The following is a 14,769-nucleotide window of genomic DNA, read 5'->3' as shown; positions in this document are numbered from 1 at the left end:
GCCAGCGCTGCAAGAGCTCTCTGTACTGTATGTACAGCTGTATGTACTCCACCTCTCTGAGGGGAGTAGCTTGCAGCACTGCGAGCAAGTGTGCAGCTTTGCAGGCTTTGATTACACTGGCGCTTTACAGTGCTGCACTCGCTGCGCTCGGGGGGGGGGGGGAACGTTTTCACACCCCTGAGCGCAGCAAGTTGCAGCACTGTACAGCGCCAGTGTAGCCAAGGCCTCTGAAATGTGGGAAGAAAACAGGAGGCAGGCTGTCCAGTTTGTCTGCTCTGCACGCTGCCTTTGGTTTCATTGCAAATAGTCTTCAGAATGAGTACTGTGCAATGGAATCGTTTTACATGGCTATATTTCTCAGCGTCATAACAGCGTTATTGGCACCCGCCTCCAGATAAATGTCACAATGCAGATATAGATTATAAAGTAATTTAGATATATCAGAGAAGTTCTGAGTATTGATGGAAGAAAGAACTGAAAAAGCAAATGTGGTGGAAATATATTTAAATGCCATTTCATCTGGAAAGGTGTCTTTTTCACAGATAAATGCATTTAAAACAATCACTGAACTTTCCCATCTGTAAAATGAGGCTACTACTACTTCTTACATACCTGTCTCACAAGGCTGTTGAGGAGACTAATTTGTTTAACAATTTGGACACGTGAAGCACTACAATGATTAATATACTATGGGGGGGATATATCAGAAGATCAGAATTTTGGAAAAACAAAATTCTGATTCCAGGAGATATTTCTGAATTTTACGTCTTTCAAAATTTTTAAGTTATTGATAATTGGAGTTTATCTGCAAATAAGTACTAATTAGTATTATTACGGTAGATAAAAAGGTTTGCCACCAGGTGGTAAATTATGGCAAAGACATGCACAAGGAAGACATGAATGGCTGACTGCCATTAACTTCCATTGACTTCACTGAGATTTGAGAGTGCTGAGAACTTTGCAGGGTCTCACCACAAATATGTAAATGATGAGTGAGGGTCTGGAGACAATGTGGGTGAGGTAGTATCTTCCACTGGACCAACTTCTCTTGGTGAAAGAGACAAGCTTTTGAGCTACACAGAGCTCTTCTTCACCAACAAAAGTTGGGCCAATAAAAGATATTACCTTGTCCACCTTGCCTTTCTAATATTTTGGGCCTATGACAATTATAAAAACACTGCAAACCATCTGGAGTGAAGACTTTTAAACAAGTGGTTTCTGGCCAAAGGTTTTATATGCTGGATAAGAGCTAAAGTGGTTTCTCAAAGAAGGTATGTAGAAACGGGGTATATAAATAGAGTGTTTTACTGTGTTGGAAGAAAACTTATTCACTGCACAAAACAGCTCCCAGCTTGTAATTTATTATAATTAAACTAAATGAGACTGATTCTAGAAGGAGGCAAGCCAATTAGTTTGGGATGTCAATTTTTGTTTGCCACTGTCAAACACTGTTATGGGACCTTGATAGATTGCTGGGTTGGTTTTTTTAAATCAGATAAATCTAAAGTGAAAGGAAATTAAACAGCCTGGCTCAGAGAAGCACACAGTGCTTGCCATTAAAAAGTCAGAGTTTGCTACTGTTGGTATTTGAGATGACCAGCTTTTCCCTTCACTTACAGTAGGAGATAAATGTAGCAATTGGAGGGTATGTCTACACTGCAGTCAAAGGTGTGGCCTTGACTACACTGCTGGTGGCATGTTGGATATGTGTAGCTAAACACCGCAAGGAAAAGCAGTTCCCACTGCTCCCTGGCATGGGCAAAGGCTCTGGCAGCAGGGAGGAACTGCAGGAATATGTGCTGAACACCCCTATATATGTGGAGCAGGGAAAAGTGGAGTATTCAGGCACATAAACAAGTTTTAACAAAACTTTTCAAAAAAACCCCTCGACTCTGAAATGCACTGACATAGATAAGAGAAAGCTGTAGGCATCTGTTAGCTGTATCATATTCTTATAGGTTGTTATGTAAGGCTGTATGTATAAGAAACTAAATCATGTGCACGATTACACACTAAAAAAATAAAACCTACAGAGGGGCATTTTTTTTCAAATATAAGTGATTTACAAATATTAACTGTTCTGCAGTTTGATCTTCTGAGGTCCAGCTGTGGTATCTCAAAAATGACTGTTCTCATATTAGTTTTTTGACAAAATACCCATTTTTGACATTCTCAGAAGACTAGGACTTCAAGACAGGGCAGACCAAATATCTGGCATCAGGGTGCAGCAGGGAACAACAGAGGAACACAGAGACTCAGAGAAGTGTGGTATTATCTTTTGCACAAAGTATCCCATTTTTTGGCACTGTTTGACTTCTAGCGGTGCATATTGTCCTGTACTACCTAGTCATAGAAAATACTGACAAGTGATTTTATTGCATTGTCATACTTGCTTGTTATTGGCTTGGCAGTTGTTTCATACATAGTTTCCTGGAAAAAGTGGCCTACGTGAAATTACGGCAAGATCTATTTCTTCACAAAAGACGGTGTGGTCTTTGGTTGAGCTGAATGTGAAAAAGGGGCAAGCACCACAAGACCCTCTGTTCTCAACAATCTAAAAATGATGGACAGCATTGTGTTTGCTGACTTTTTGATTAGGTTCTTGTTGGTAAATAGCACAAATATAATTTCCAATGTAAAGAACCAAGGCAAGCCTTAGTCTACTTGTAATCTGTCAATAACAGAAAATGCAAGTGAAGTAAGCTTCACAGAAGACAATTAGTTGATGTGCTGTATGCCTCAGCCCATTGATGATGGACCAGAAGTCATTAGCATATAAAGACTCTTTGTGGCTTATATGAAAGAACCTGGTGGCCTCAGTCCAGTTCCTAATGGACATGTGCAGGTGTGCACATCACAAATACCATCTCTTCTGACAGTTTCATCAAAGAAGTAACAAACTTAGTAAGCACAAAGATGGAAGCACTCTCACAGCCCTACAGGTTTTTCTTCCAAAACTTGAGGCTGATTGGCAGACTTTTCTGAGGAAGCTTGTGATGCTGCTGCCGAGGGAGTACTGGTTCCATGAAGAGACAGAAGACTTCATTCTCTTGGGCTTGTATCATGTGCAATATTTTAAATAGTAATTCATCAAAAAGAAATTATGAAAAAAGTCTTGCTAGAAAGACTGCGAACTCCCCACAGAAAATAGCTTTTGTGGATGACTTTTCTTTTTATACTGGTGGTGACTGAATATAAAACAAAATGCCGCACAGTTACATACATGTCCTTTTTCTATAAGTATTTACAGAAAACTTTACAAACTTTTATACACATTTTCATATCCAGATCTTCTTGTTTACTTTTAAATTAAGAACAAAATTCACCCCAGAGACTCCTAAGGCTGTAGATGGTGCCTATATTGTACATTCATGCTTGGCTTCTTCCTGGGAAGAGGAGAAAAGAGTAAAAAAAATGTGCAAATTACAGACATCTAAAAGAGCCCTGCGTTTAAGGGTTCTTGGAGACTGACAGCAACAGAGAACATCCATTTCACTTCTCTTCAACTCACAGACAACTACTGTTTGTGGGTGCAGGGGAGGAGACAAAAAGAGGGAGAAGAAACCATATATGAATTAGAATATTTAGACAAGCACGTTGGTAATTAGGACATCTGGAAAAGAAGAATTATTTATCAGTTTCTACAACATACAGTAGCTTAACCAACATTAGGTACAGCCTTTGTGAATGTCTAATACATTATTGAAGCCAGTCCATATTACACTATAGGTGTCTGATCCCTGACATGTATTCTGGAGTCATATTATCATTTTCCAACACTATCTTTGCCAGGCACAGTATGACTGTATCAGTCCAGAACTACTGAGTTTCTTGAGAAACACACATTCTTCTCTCATAATTTTCACAGGTTGATTTGTTTTCATGCCTTAACACTAGGTATTGTAAAAAACAAAATTAAAAAAAGAAAACAATTTACAATTTACAAGTGTCCATATAAGTAAATAATTTAAAAAATCCAAGATCATCTACAAGTATCCATCTAATGGCGATGATGATAATGATACTGAGGCTGCGACTGAAGGATTCAGTCCCATGTGGGAAGAGCAATCCACACACTCGGTGAGAAATATAGGACGTGTCACTTCTGTGACAACGGTTCACAACGTTGGTCTTTTCTTCTGAAGGCTGCTTCTTCAGCAACAGCAGCAGTGCTGAGTCAATGTTCATTACTTAGTTCGACCTGTGAAGAGATATATGAGTTACTAATCTATCAACAAGATGATAATAGACCTCTGGGTGTTCGTTTCCTATGTTGGTGGTGACCAAGTATAAGGTCACGATTGAATAGGCTCCTAGGAACAGAGAAAATGCTGACTGCATGGCCGCACGCTTGGGAAGCATTTGTGGCAGTTTTGAAGGAGACTCCCCTCCCCCCTCGCCCCGTTCTCTCCTTTGGTTAAAGGGGATGTGTGCCATGATGGTGACAGAAGCTGGAGAAGGTGCTGCAGCTGGTAAAGTATCAGAAGCTGTCAGAATGATGGATTTCCCTCCACTTCATTCATATTAAATGAATCATATTTTTGTATGCTGGCTCATGACACTCTCATCTGACCTGGTTATGGCAAACACATTTGAACTGAATCCACATGCAACTTTGGTTCACAGCCATATGTCAGCTGAGTTTGTGCATCCGCACATACCATCCCTCTGACCATGTTTTTAATCACTGCATTCGGGACCATCTGTGTGGTTATTTCATATTGATTCACAGTGCCTGGAGGATGTGCATGCAGTGTAGGGTCAGAGGCAGGTATGATAGTCCTGTCACACATAGAGTTGTGAAGGAGGAAGGCCAGCTAACCTGGTTACATGAGCATACTCAGGGGTCTTATCTACACAAAATAGAGAGTTATCATTATGGGGGGGAGGCAAAGTGTTGGGTTTTGTTCTTTTAAATATACTACCTTCCCTAGCCCTGTACTAAAACTTTCTATATCCTCACTCAACTAACTTAACATAGAGCTTAATGCTGCCCTAGAACTGTGTGAAAATGTATTGTTCCTTCAGCTTGATGATCCCCTTTATAACCTGTCAACCTTTGCCTCCAAAGAGAACACATTCAGATTTTCCTCTCCCTCCCTCATCCATTTCTTTCCTTATTTCATCTCTGTGTTGTCTCCTCCTTTACTTCTGCACATCTTCATCTAGACTGTAACCACCTCAGGGCAAAGAATGTGTCTTTACCTATACTGTAGAGTGCCAGGTAAACAACAAACTGACAAGCTATGCTCATTTATGTATGCACAAAGAAATGCTTCCTAGGAGAAGGCATTTAACTTTTGTATCTCTTCAGGGGTGAAAAGGGCAACTATTCTTAGACTTGCTAATCATTAATAATTATGTGGTAGCCCTAGACAGATACTATAATATGGCCTCTGCATATATAAGAAAATGAATTATCCACAGCTGACTAAAAAGCTCTCTTTCACAGTTTTGATAAGGCCATATAACTTTGCATGTTTGAAGTGCTATGCTTTGTTAATCTATGAGAATCCATGGAAGTCTTATAATGTGGCTCCCAAGTACTGAGCACGACATTTCACAAATAGAGAAGAGGTTATGATTTGCTGTTCAGTGGGAGTTAATCAAATGGATTCATAAAAGTTTAGGAACCTGCCTATGCCCTGGTATTTTAGGAAGACGGGGTAATTCTACACCAATTTCTTAACCAAATGCCTGCAAAATAAACCACACTGATATGATAAGGAGGGAGAGAACCAAATGCTCAACCTGGCTATAATCTATAAAAAAAGAGTCACATTTTTACTTTTCCCCAGGAGTAAAGTGATGAAGACAGTAAAAGACATATAAAATGAATTAAGAGCCTTAATAAAGGTTAACAAGTATCTTTCTTATTCATCTCCAACTTCCAAGTGAAAAGGAATGGAGTTTTTCACAGTTTGGATACTGAAAGGCCCATTCCTCATGGGGATTGTGGTATTCCTGGACCATCTAAAATTGATATAGATAGCACTTGTCTTACTGAAAGACAACAAGCAGGCAGGTTGCTGCACTGCACACAGATAAGCATTTGCAAACCAGTAGATAGCACAGTTCACTGACTATTCAAATTGTCTCCTGCAGCTTGGCTTTTAATTCAAATTTACCTTGATTATTGAAATTCTTCTTCCCCCTTGCTTAAGCAAAGATCCTACTTGTACTTGCCATTACATAAAACCACAATATCACTGAAGACATTTATTATTGTTTTATACTCCCCGACTGCAGGGCTTCCAGCCGTGATCTTGTTAGGTCTCACAAGTTAACCCAAGCAGGACCTGGAAAGAATGGGGTCTCCCAGATGCAATTTATGTTCACAAAATTTGCCCACCAACAAAGTGAATTCTGAGTGCAAAGCTTCATTCAAGTGTCTCTACCTGATCTGAGCTTGGAAACAGGTAATTGGATATGAACATTCTAAAATTTGTGCCCCTAATTCAATTGTAGTTGCAAATTTTGTAGAAGTATCAAAAAGGAAATCACCTTTTCTGAAAAATCTACCCCTTCATTTCCTTTTTTTCAATAATAGTACACTGGTTAATAAAATATTGGACATCACAATTCTTCCTCTAACCCTTCAGGAAAATTAGTAGTGGTTTTTAAAATCAACATTGAAGCAACTCCATAGACTAGAAAGGTGAAGAACATTGAAATCAGAAATGTAAACGTAGCAGCTATGACCTTCTTCCCAGTGGATACCCAGTCCATGTCCTTGGTCTCCAATATCTCAATGAGGTATGTCTACACTATGGAGAATGTACCAACAAAGCTATGTGCCAACATAACTGTGTAGTGTAGAGACAGCCTACAATGATGGAAGGGATTTTTCCATTAGTGTAGGAACACCACCTTCCTGAACGATGGTAGCTATGTCAACAGAAGCCTTCTGTCGACATAACTGCATATACATTTGAGGTTAGGTTGGCATAGCTATGCTGGTCTGCACATCTCAGAGCTACCTAGCTCTGCTGACCTAACTTTTAAGTGCAAAGCAAGCCTCAGTGTACGTAATAAACCCAGGCCCCTGCCATTCCTCCCACGTCACAGTGCAACAAAAGCATTATCTTACGGCTAATCTGCACTTGAAAGTTAATTCAAGGTAGAGTGTGAATTTAAAGCACAAAAGCTATTTCTGACTAACTTCAAGCATGGACACTCTTATTCAAGAGTAAGAATACCTTGTTTTGGTTTAGATTAATCAAAAATAGATTAAGCTATACCAGAACAAGGCACTCTTAGTTCAGAAAAAGGAGTCCACACTTGGACCTGGTCTCCACTATGCCCCCACTTCGGACTAAGGTACGCAAATTCAGCTATGTTAATAATGTAGCTGAATTCGAAGTACCTTAGTCCGAACTTACTGCGGGTCCAGACGCGGCAGGGAGGCTCCCCCGTCGATGCTGCGTACTCCTCTCGCCAAGCTGGAGTACCGGCGTCGACGGCGAGCACTTCCGGGATCGATCCCAGAACATCGATTGCCTGCCGCCGGACCCTCCGATAAGTGTAGACGTACCCTTGGAGTTAGTCAGGAATAGTTATTCCAGAGTAGCTAATCCTGAATAGTTATTCCAGAATGATTCCATGTGTAGACAAACTCTTCATGGAATACTTTTGTAAATGCAGATCCTAGCAATATGATCATAAACTGATCAGTACTTTGCCTTATTAGTTGTCTTAATTTGATACTTCTTCCACTCCCATACTATTACATTGCAATTGTTTCTTATTCTTTTGGGGCTTTCATAATTCCACACTATATTGTCTCTCTGTAATGGTAAAAAAGATTGAAACATTCTTCATCATGTACATTTCTACAACCAAATGCTGGTGCACATGAGTGAAAATTTATATTTGACAACATTCTAAGAGTAATGAAAACCCAATTCAGATTTCAGGGAGCAAATGTCCAACCCAAACACAGTGTAAGTAACAGTTCTCTTTAAATTAACACTCCCCCCCAGATCTCTTCCAGTCCCACAACACATACACCAGGAAAACAAAAACAATCTTAAAAAGACAGAGGACAGAGAAATATTTAGATATTTGGTTACCTTCTATTCAGTACTCAGACAAAGTACATTCACCTGCAAAAAAGACAGCACACCTGTCCATTTTTTGAATATTAATATTTGATAGACATACCTGGTCTGTTAAATATGTGTATATAGTGATTTTACTCAATTTAATAAAATCACTAGAAACGACATAAGTGTTATAATGGTGCTCACTCTATAATGTGGTAATCAGCAACAGAGAGTCCTGTGGCACCTTTAAGACTAACAGACGTATTGGAGCATAAGCTTTCATGGGTGAATGCCCACTTCGTCGGATGCATTCACCCATGAAAGCTTATGCTCCAATACATCTGTTAGTCTTAAAGGTGCCACAGGACTCTCTGTTGCTTTTTACAGATCCAGACTAACACGGCTACCCCTCTGATACTTGACTCTATAATGTGGTGACATCCTGTTAAATAGAAAGGTCTGGTGACTATATTCCTGTATAATACCTCTTTAAACAAAAACTAACAGTTATAATGATTGTTTTGTTTCAGATATTTACATGGCAAGGATTTGTAAACATGTGAAAACATTCTAAATAAATCGTTTTAAAAATGTAACCTTTAATTCTCTTATCGGCTAGCTAAAAAACAGTGAATTGTGTCACATCAAGTTCAGTTAGTCAGCTGCACTTTGGCTTCATCTTACTATGCATGAAAGATTCTGATGTGAATTTCATGACACACAGGATCAAGACAGCAATTTATAAACACCTGACAAGAATTTTCAAGTGATCTATTTTGCAAATATACTTTGAAGTGTCCCACATCTGAAGGTATCTGAACTTCTGCCAAAGTGATGCATTGCTAACATCTGCTAGTGCATAGATTTACCCCAAATACAAAAACAAACCAAAAAGGAACATTTTGGAAGTGTGGCTTTTATGTACTAGAGAATATTTTATTTGAATAAACAATGGAAACAATGGCATTTTAACTGTGGATGCAAGTCACTTGTGGTGAAGAGATAATTGAGTTTTAGTGATGCTCCATGGATTGATCTTGGTGAACTTGCATTGGTTCAGCAAGTCATTTTCTACAGCTTAGACTATCTGGCTAAACATAAGAGTTTCTGCCTCTCCTTTAAGGGGTTATTGCATTAAGGCCTAGACAGTGAGACAGTAGCAACAATATACCTACACTATTCCAGTTTCACAGCTGGCAGAGAAGAATTTCTTCCCTTCAGTGTTTCTGAACCCACTGATGCCAACCCCAACGCTTCATAGTGTAAAAAAAAATTAGTCATAATAAAATGAAAAATATCCACTCATCATTGTTTTGGCGGATGTGAGCCATAAAGTGTAGAGTGTTTTAGCATGTTTAGTGGTAAATTATAATGAAATCATTAGTAATCTCATGTCAAAACTATTTGAGCAGCAGAGTAGTTTTCAGTCCAGTTAGAAGGATTAATATTGTCCGTATGACTAAAACCTTACTTACAGGCTTTACAGGCTTTAACTCAACATGTTCCAGGGGGGGTTGCCGATAGCAGTATGTGTCAAGTCCACCTATGAAATCAACTGAAAATACAACAGTTCCAGAAATGAATAAATGGAAACAAAAGCACACAAACAGAATTAAAAATGGAAAAATGATCTGAATAATAAATAATAATAGTAATAAAGAACATACACACAGACAAGAAACATACAGGTAAATGAAAAAATATTGTGAGACTCATTTGCAGAGGGGCCTCAACCCAGCCTCTTTTGTGCCTGTTTAATTTTGTGCAGGGAGACATTAGTCTATCACCCGACCCAAAGGCTGTGCACTCTAGTGTCTGCATGCTTCCAAAAGGGGATGGTAGTGTTTGCGGTGTGCATGTGAAGGCTACGTTGTGGTAATGTGGCCTTTTATTGCCAGGGGATCTGATCAAGCAGTTCTTGCTCAAATCAAAGCCCTATGGAAGTGTGTGTGTGTGTGTGTGTGGGGGGGGGGGGGGATTAGTTTGGCAAAGAAGTGAAGGTTTTGGACCTGGTGAGCCAAATTCTGGTTGCAGTGAAACATATACAAATCAATGGAAGTTACATATGTGAGACAGACAGCAGTTTGTCCCTTTATTTGTGACTTTAAAATAATGAATGAAGATCGAAAGGAGGCAGAGGCGTCTCTGAACAAACCTCTTCGGGCAGGTGATCTTCTGAGAAAGCATCTCACCTTTTCTTTCAAGATTTCTACATCAGAAATAATGGAAGAATATCTGCATTTGAGAGGTCACTAATTCCACTTGTGGTCACAGAGGAGTTCTCATTCAAGTAATTATGTTTGTGTCTTCTAGCTCTTCATTCTTAACAAGGTTCTTCAGTTCCAACACCTACACCAAGCCACATTTTTTCATATTTCTCATCACTGAGTTCAGAGGGTGGAGATTCAACTATATCAAGACTACTCTGGGCATCCAGTAGCAGGAAAACACTGAGAAAGGTGCAGCTCAACTGCTTCAGGGAAAACATTTGTTCGCTCTGAATTTGTGCGTGATAGTAAGAGTGTGTTCTTGTATGGAATTGCCTTTTCAATCCCCAGTGCTGATGTGCTCAATTCACAGCACATGAAGATTCTTCAATCCATCACTATCAGATGCTATTATTTGTATTGCTGTAGCATCTATAGATCTTAATAAAATCAGAACCCCTTGTGCTAAGCACTGTACAGACACATAGCAAGGCAGGGCTCCAGCTGTCAGCCCCCGGCAACGGGGCTCCAGCTGTGAGCCCCACATGGGACTGACAACCAACATGCGATGTGAGTAACATAGTGTCTACACGGACACTGTGTCACCTTAACTACATCAGCCTAAGTGCTATGCCTGTCTGGAGGTGGAGTTGTTAAGTCAATGTAGTTACATCCATGGGAGCTACATTTTAGTGTAGATGCTTAGGAGTTAGGTCCACGTAAGCTGCCTTGCATTGACATAACTTTGTAGTGTACACCAGGCCTAAGAGACAGAGAAGGCACTGTTATCCCTGTTTTATAGACGAGGAACTGAGATTAAGGGCCTGATCTAAAGCCCACTGAAATCTATGGGAAGACTACTTTTGCCTTCAGTGGGCTTTCCCATTGATGGTAGGAAGCTGGGCCCAGATTTTAAAGGTATTTAGGCATTGAGGCACTCAGCATTGCAATGCCTAACTGATTTAGGTGCCTACATCTCATTTTCAAAAGAGCGTTGGGCACTCAATGGGACTTAGGCACCTAAGTGCCTACATTCCTTTTGAAAATGAGATTTAGGGTTCTAAATCAGTTAGGAGTTGCAATGCTGAGTGCACAACACCTAAAGACTTAAAAAATCTGGGCTTTGTTAGCTTATCTGTAGGGCCCTACCAAATTCACAGCCATGAAAAACGCATCACGGACTGTGAAATCTGCTCCCTCCACCCCTCTGTGCAATCTGGTCGTTTGTGTGCTTTTACCCTATGCTGTACAGATTTCACAGTGGAGACCAACGTTTCTCAAATTGGGGATCCTGACTCAAAAGGGAATTGCAGGGGGGTTACAAGGTTATTTTAGGGGGGTTGCGGTATTGCCACCCTTCTTTCTGTGCTGCTTTCAGAGCTGGGTGGCCGGAGAGCAGAGGCTGTTGGCTGGGTACACCTAACCACCAGCACTCAACCACCAGCGGTGCAGAAGTAAGGGTGGCAATACCATACCATGCCACCCCTACTTCTGGGCTGCTGCCTTCAGAGCTGGGCAGCTGGAGAATGGTAGCTGCTGACTGAGGGCCCAATTCTGTAGGCAGCAGTGCAGAAGTAAGGGTGACAATACCGTACCATGCAGGGCCAGCTCCAGGCACCAGCGGAGGAAGCATGTGTCTGGGGCAGCATGTGCTAAGGGGCGGCATTCCGTCCATTTTTGGGGTGGCACAGTCCAAGCGTTTTGTTTGTTTGTTTGTTTGTTTTTTGCTTTTGGCAGTCCGAGCAGCTTTGTTTGGTTGGGGCGGCAAAAATGGTAGAGCCGGCCCTGATACCATGTCATCCTTACTTCTGTGCTGCTGCTGGTGGTGACTCAGCTTTCAGAGCTGGGCTTCCAGCCAGCTGCCACTGCTCTCCAGGTGCCCAGCTCTGAAGGCGGCACCGCCGCCTGCAGCAGTGCAGAAGTAAGGGTAGCGGTACCGCAACCCTTCCCCCCTCCACACACAATAACTTTGCAACCCCCCAGATATCCTGAGTTGCAGTCTAATGCCTTAGCCACAAGGCCATTGTCTCACAGCTAATTTAACATCACATCATACTGAGAAAAGCTAGCACAGTCAGTGTGCCAGCCAAAGTGTGTCTGCCACTTTTCCATTGTACGGTATTTGTTTTACTTTTCAACATTCATTCAGACTCTTATAACAAAATACAATACAAACACCCAGAGTGAAAGACAGCAGCAATGGGATGTATCTTTTAAAAAGCCTTTTGTTTGTAGACATTTTCAGCTATTTCTTGTGTAGGAGTCAAACATAGTAGACACAACTACCAATTCACGTCTCACAAGAAATTATGTTCACAGTAACAATCTCCTTGTCGTCTTCCAGCCTGGCCTTCTCAAACCCCTGAGAAGGATTATTACTTAGTGAGGTCATGTGATAAGTGAGGTGCCATAGCTCTCTAAGCATATCTTGCTAAACAAAATACTTTTCATTATCAAAAACTACAGCTTCCTAGGAAGGAAACTTAAACTTAGGAAATATATTTCTTTTGGATAATTCACCACTTCAGAATTATACACAATCCTTTTCTCACTAATCACAAACAATCTGCATCCATAAGCAAAAGGAGAACTTAAACCAGCTAATCTTTCCCTAATATACTTTTGTGTAGAAAACGAGGCTAATGAATATTACTGATTGCCAACACTAATGCATCTTTGCCTGACATAAGAAATAATTTATCACGTCATGCAAATTTGGAGCTATCAGATACTAACTAGGAGTTGATATGAGGTTAATATCTAGCTGAATATTTCTCTTTGCAATTCATAGCCATACATACAAAAGCCCTCTCATATAAATATGAATGGACTTGACTTCGAATCCATATTAAGATAGCTCTCAAAACAAGAAACAGGTTTATCACATGAGACAACAAAGGAAAATGTCATTTTTTCCTTATAAGCTGTGTTTTATGTAAATCTGGCTGACAGTTTTTCAAATTAGAATTCTTCTTTATGTAGTTTCTCTATAAAAGATTAATTTTCAGTTATTTTAATTATAAATTATTTTTCATATAATACATTTTTAGAAATATGATCTCATTTGACCTGCTTTTTTCACTTATGTCTCAGGTGATCCCCAGGATGGAAACAGCAAAGAAAAGGTAGCCATTAACTATGGAGATATCTGAGCTGCTATTCTCAGCCTGAGAAAGGAAATATTTCTGTGTACCAGCCAGCTATAAGAGACAACTCAAGTTTAGCTATAGGAGTCAAATGTCTATCAAACAAAACTCTTTGCTTCTGCTTCAGTGAGCTTTTAAGATGCATGTTTCCCTTTGTTAAAATGGAGACAGAGTAAAAAGCATTAACATTTATGTAGACCCCCTGAGAAAAAAAAAACCTAGGCTAGGTGGCACTGAATAACTGATTTATTTATCTCTTGCTTGGTTAATGAATTATAGGCAATCCCTGCTATGGATCCATAAGACTATTATAATAAACTTTAATCCAGAGAGCCACATACATTGTGAATAAAGTTCTATGGAAATATCATTTGATTTTCTACGCAGCTATATACCCTATGCATTAAAAAAAAAAAAAACAGTTTAGCAATAGTGATATTCAGTCACTAGAAAAGAACACTGCATGGAGTCCAGTCATTAACTACTTTCTTGCAGAGATACTCTTAGAAAACTAGGGAGAGAATTTTCAGCACCCTGCAGATAATTGCTGGTTATAGAGGAAACTAGTTATTTTATCTGCAGCTGGCTGCAAAACATGATCCATATTTCCAGGGAATTGCTCTCTTCTTGTGTTGCTTCAGTTTTGTGGCTGTGCCGGATGCTTAATGGCCAGTGTGAAACGTTCTTTAAGACTTCACTACGTGCTGATCTTGGAAGCTGCAAAACTGCCTTGACTGCTACTATGGGCAGTCTATTAAAATGATGTTCACTTACTTGGGGGCGGTATTGGGGGGGGGGAATGGCTGTCAATCTCCCTCAGTGAGAAGAGTGTAAAACACTGATGGCCCAATGAGGTGCTCCTGTTAACATTAAAAATGTTAAGATCTATTCTTTGCTGGATAGCTGACATCCAAATATGTTTTATTGCTATTAATCCAGTGCTTTCTCCCATGTGCTGATGCTAAAATTTCTTTCAGGTTTGGGCAGAAAGCATAGAAGGATAAGAAAAGGGGTTTGTAAAGATTATTTATCCCACAAAACAGTTTCTTTGGCCATAACCCATTACAGTAACCTGCTGTTTACAGGATCTCTGCAGGATGAGTGCAGAGGACATTACTAAAAGACCTTTTGAGGTCCCTTCCAGTCCTACACCTCTATGATTCTATATAGCTGCCATAGCTTGCCAGGTCATTGTTATATTACCAATATTTCCTTTCAAAGTGACCAAGTTTTAGATATCAGAGGGGTAGCCATGTTAGTCTGGATCTGTAAAAAACAACAGAGGGGCCTGTGGCACCTTTAAGACTAACAGAAGTATTGGAGCATAAGCTTTTGTCTGACGAAGTGGCTATTCACCCACGAAAGCTTATG

General features: G+C 40.1%; 1 protein-coding gene across 1 annotated transcript in view; it reads right to left on the bottom strand.

Moving 5' to 3' along the window:
* Positions 1-379: 379 nt before the first annotated feature.
* NKAIN3 (sodium/potassium transporting ATPase interacting 3) overlaps positions 380-14,769 on the bottom strand; it is a gene marked incomplete in the record, with an annotated part of 447,880 nt that continues 433,490 nt past the window's right edge. The window contains 2 exon segments of the mRNA XM_034762991.1: positions 380-4,201; positions 9,521-9,600. Coding sequence (XP_034618882.1) covers positions 4,178-4,201; positions 9,521-9,600 — 104 coding nt within the window.

This window comes from Trachemys scripta, chromosome 2 (genome assembly GCF_013100865.1).
Source record: "Trachemys scripta elegans isolate TJP31775 chromosome 2, CAS_Tse_1.0, whole genome shotgun sequence".
Lineage (NCBI taxonomy): Eukaryota > Metazoa > Chordata > Testudines > Emydidae > Trachemys > Trachemys scripta.
The sequence above is the reverse complement of the archived record's forward strand: the minus strand, read 5'-3'. Positions and strand labels throughout refer to the sequence as shown.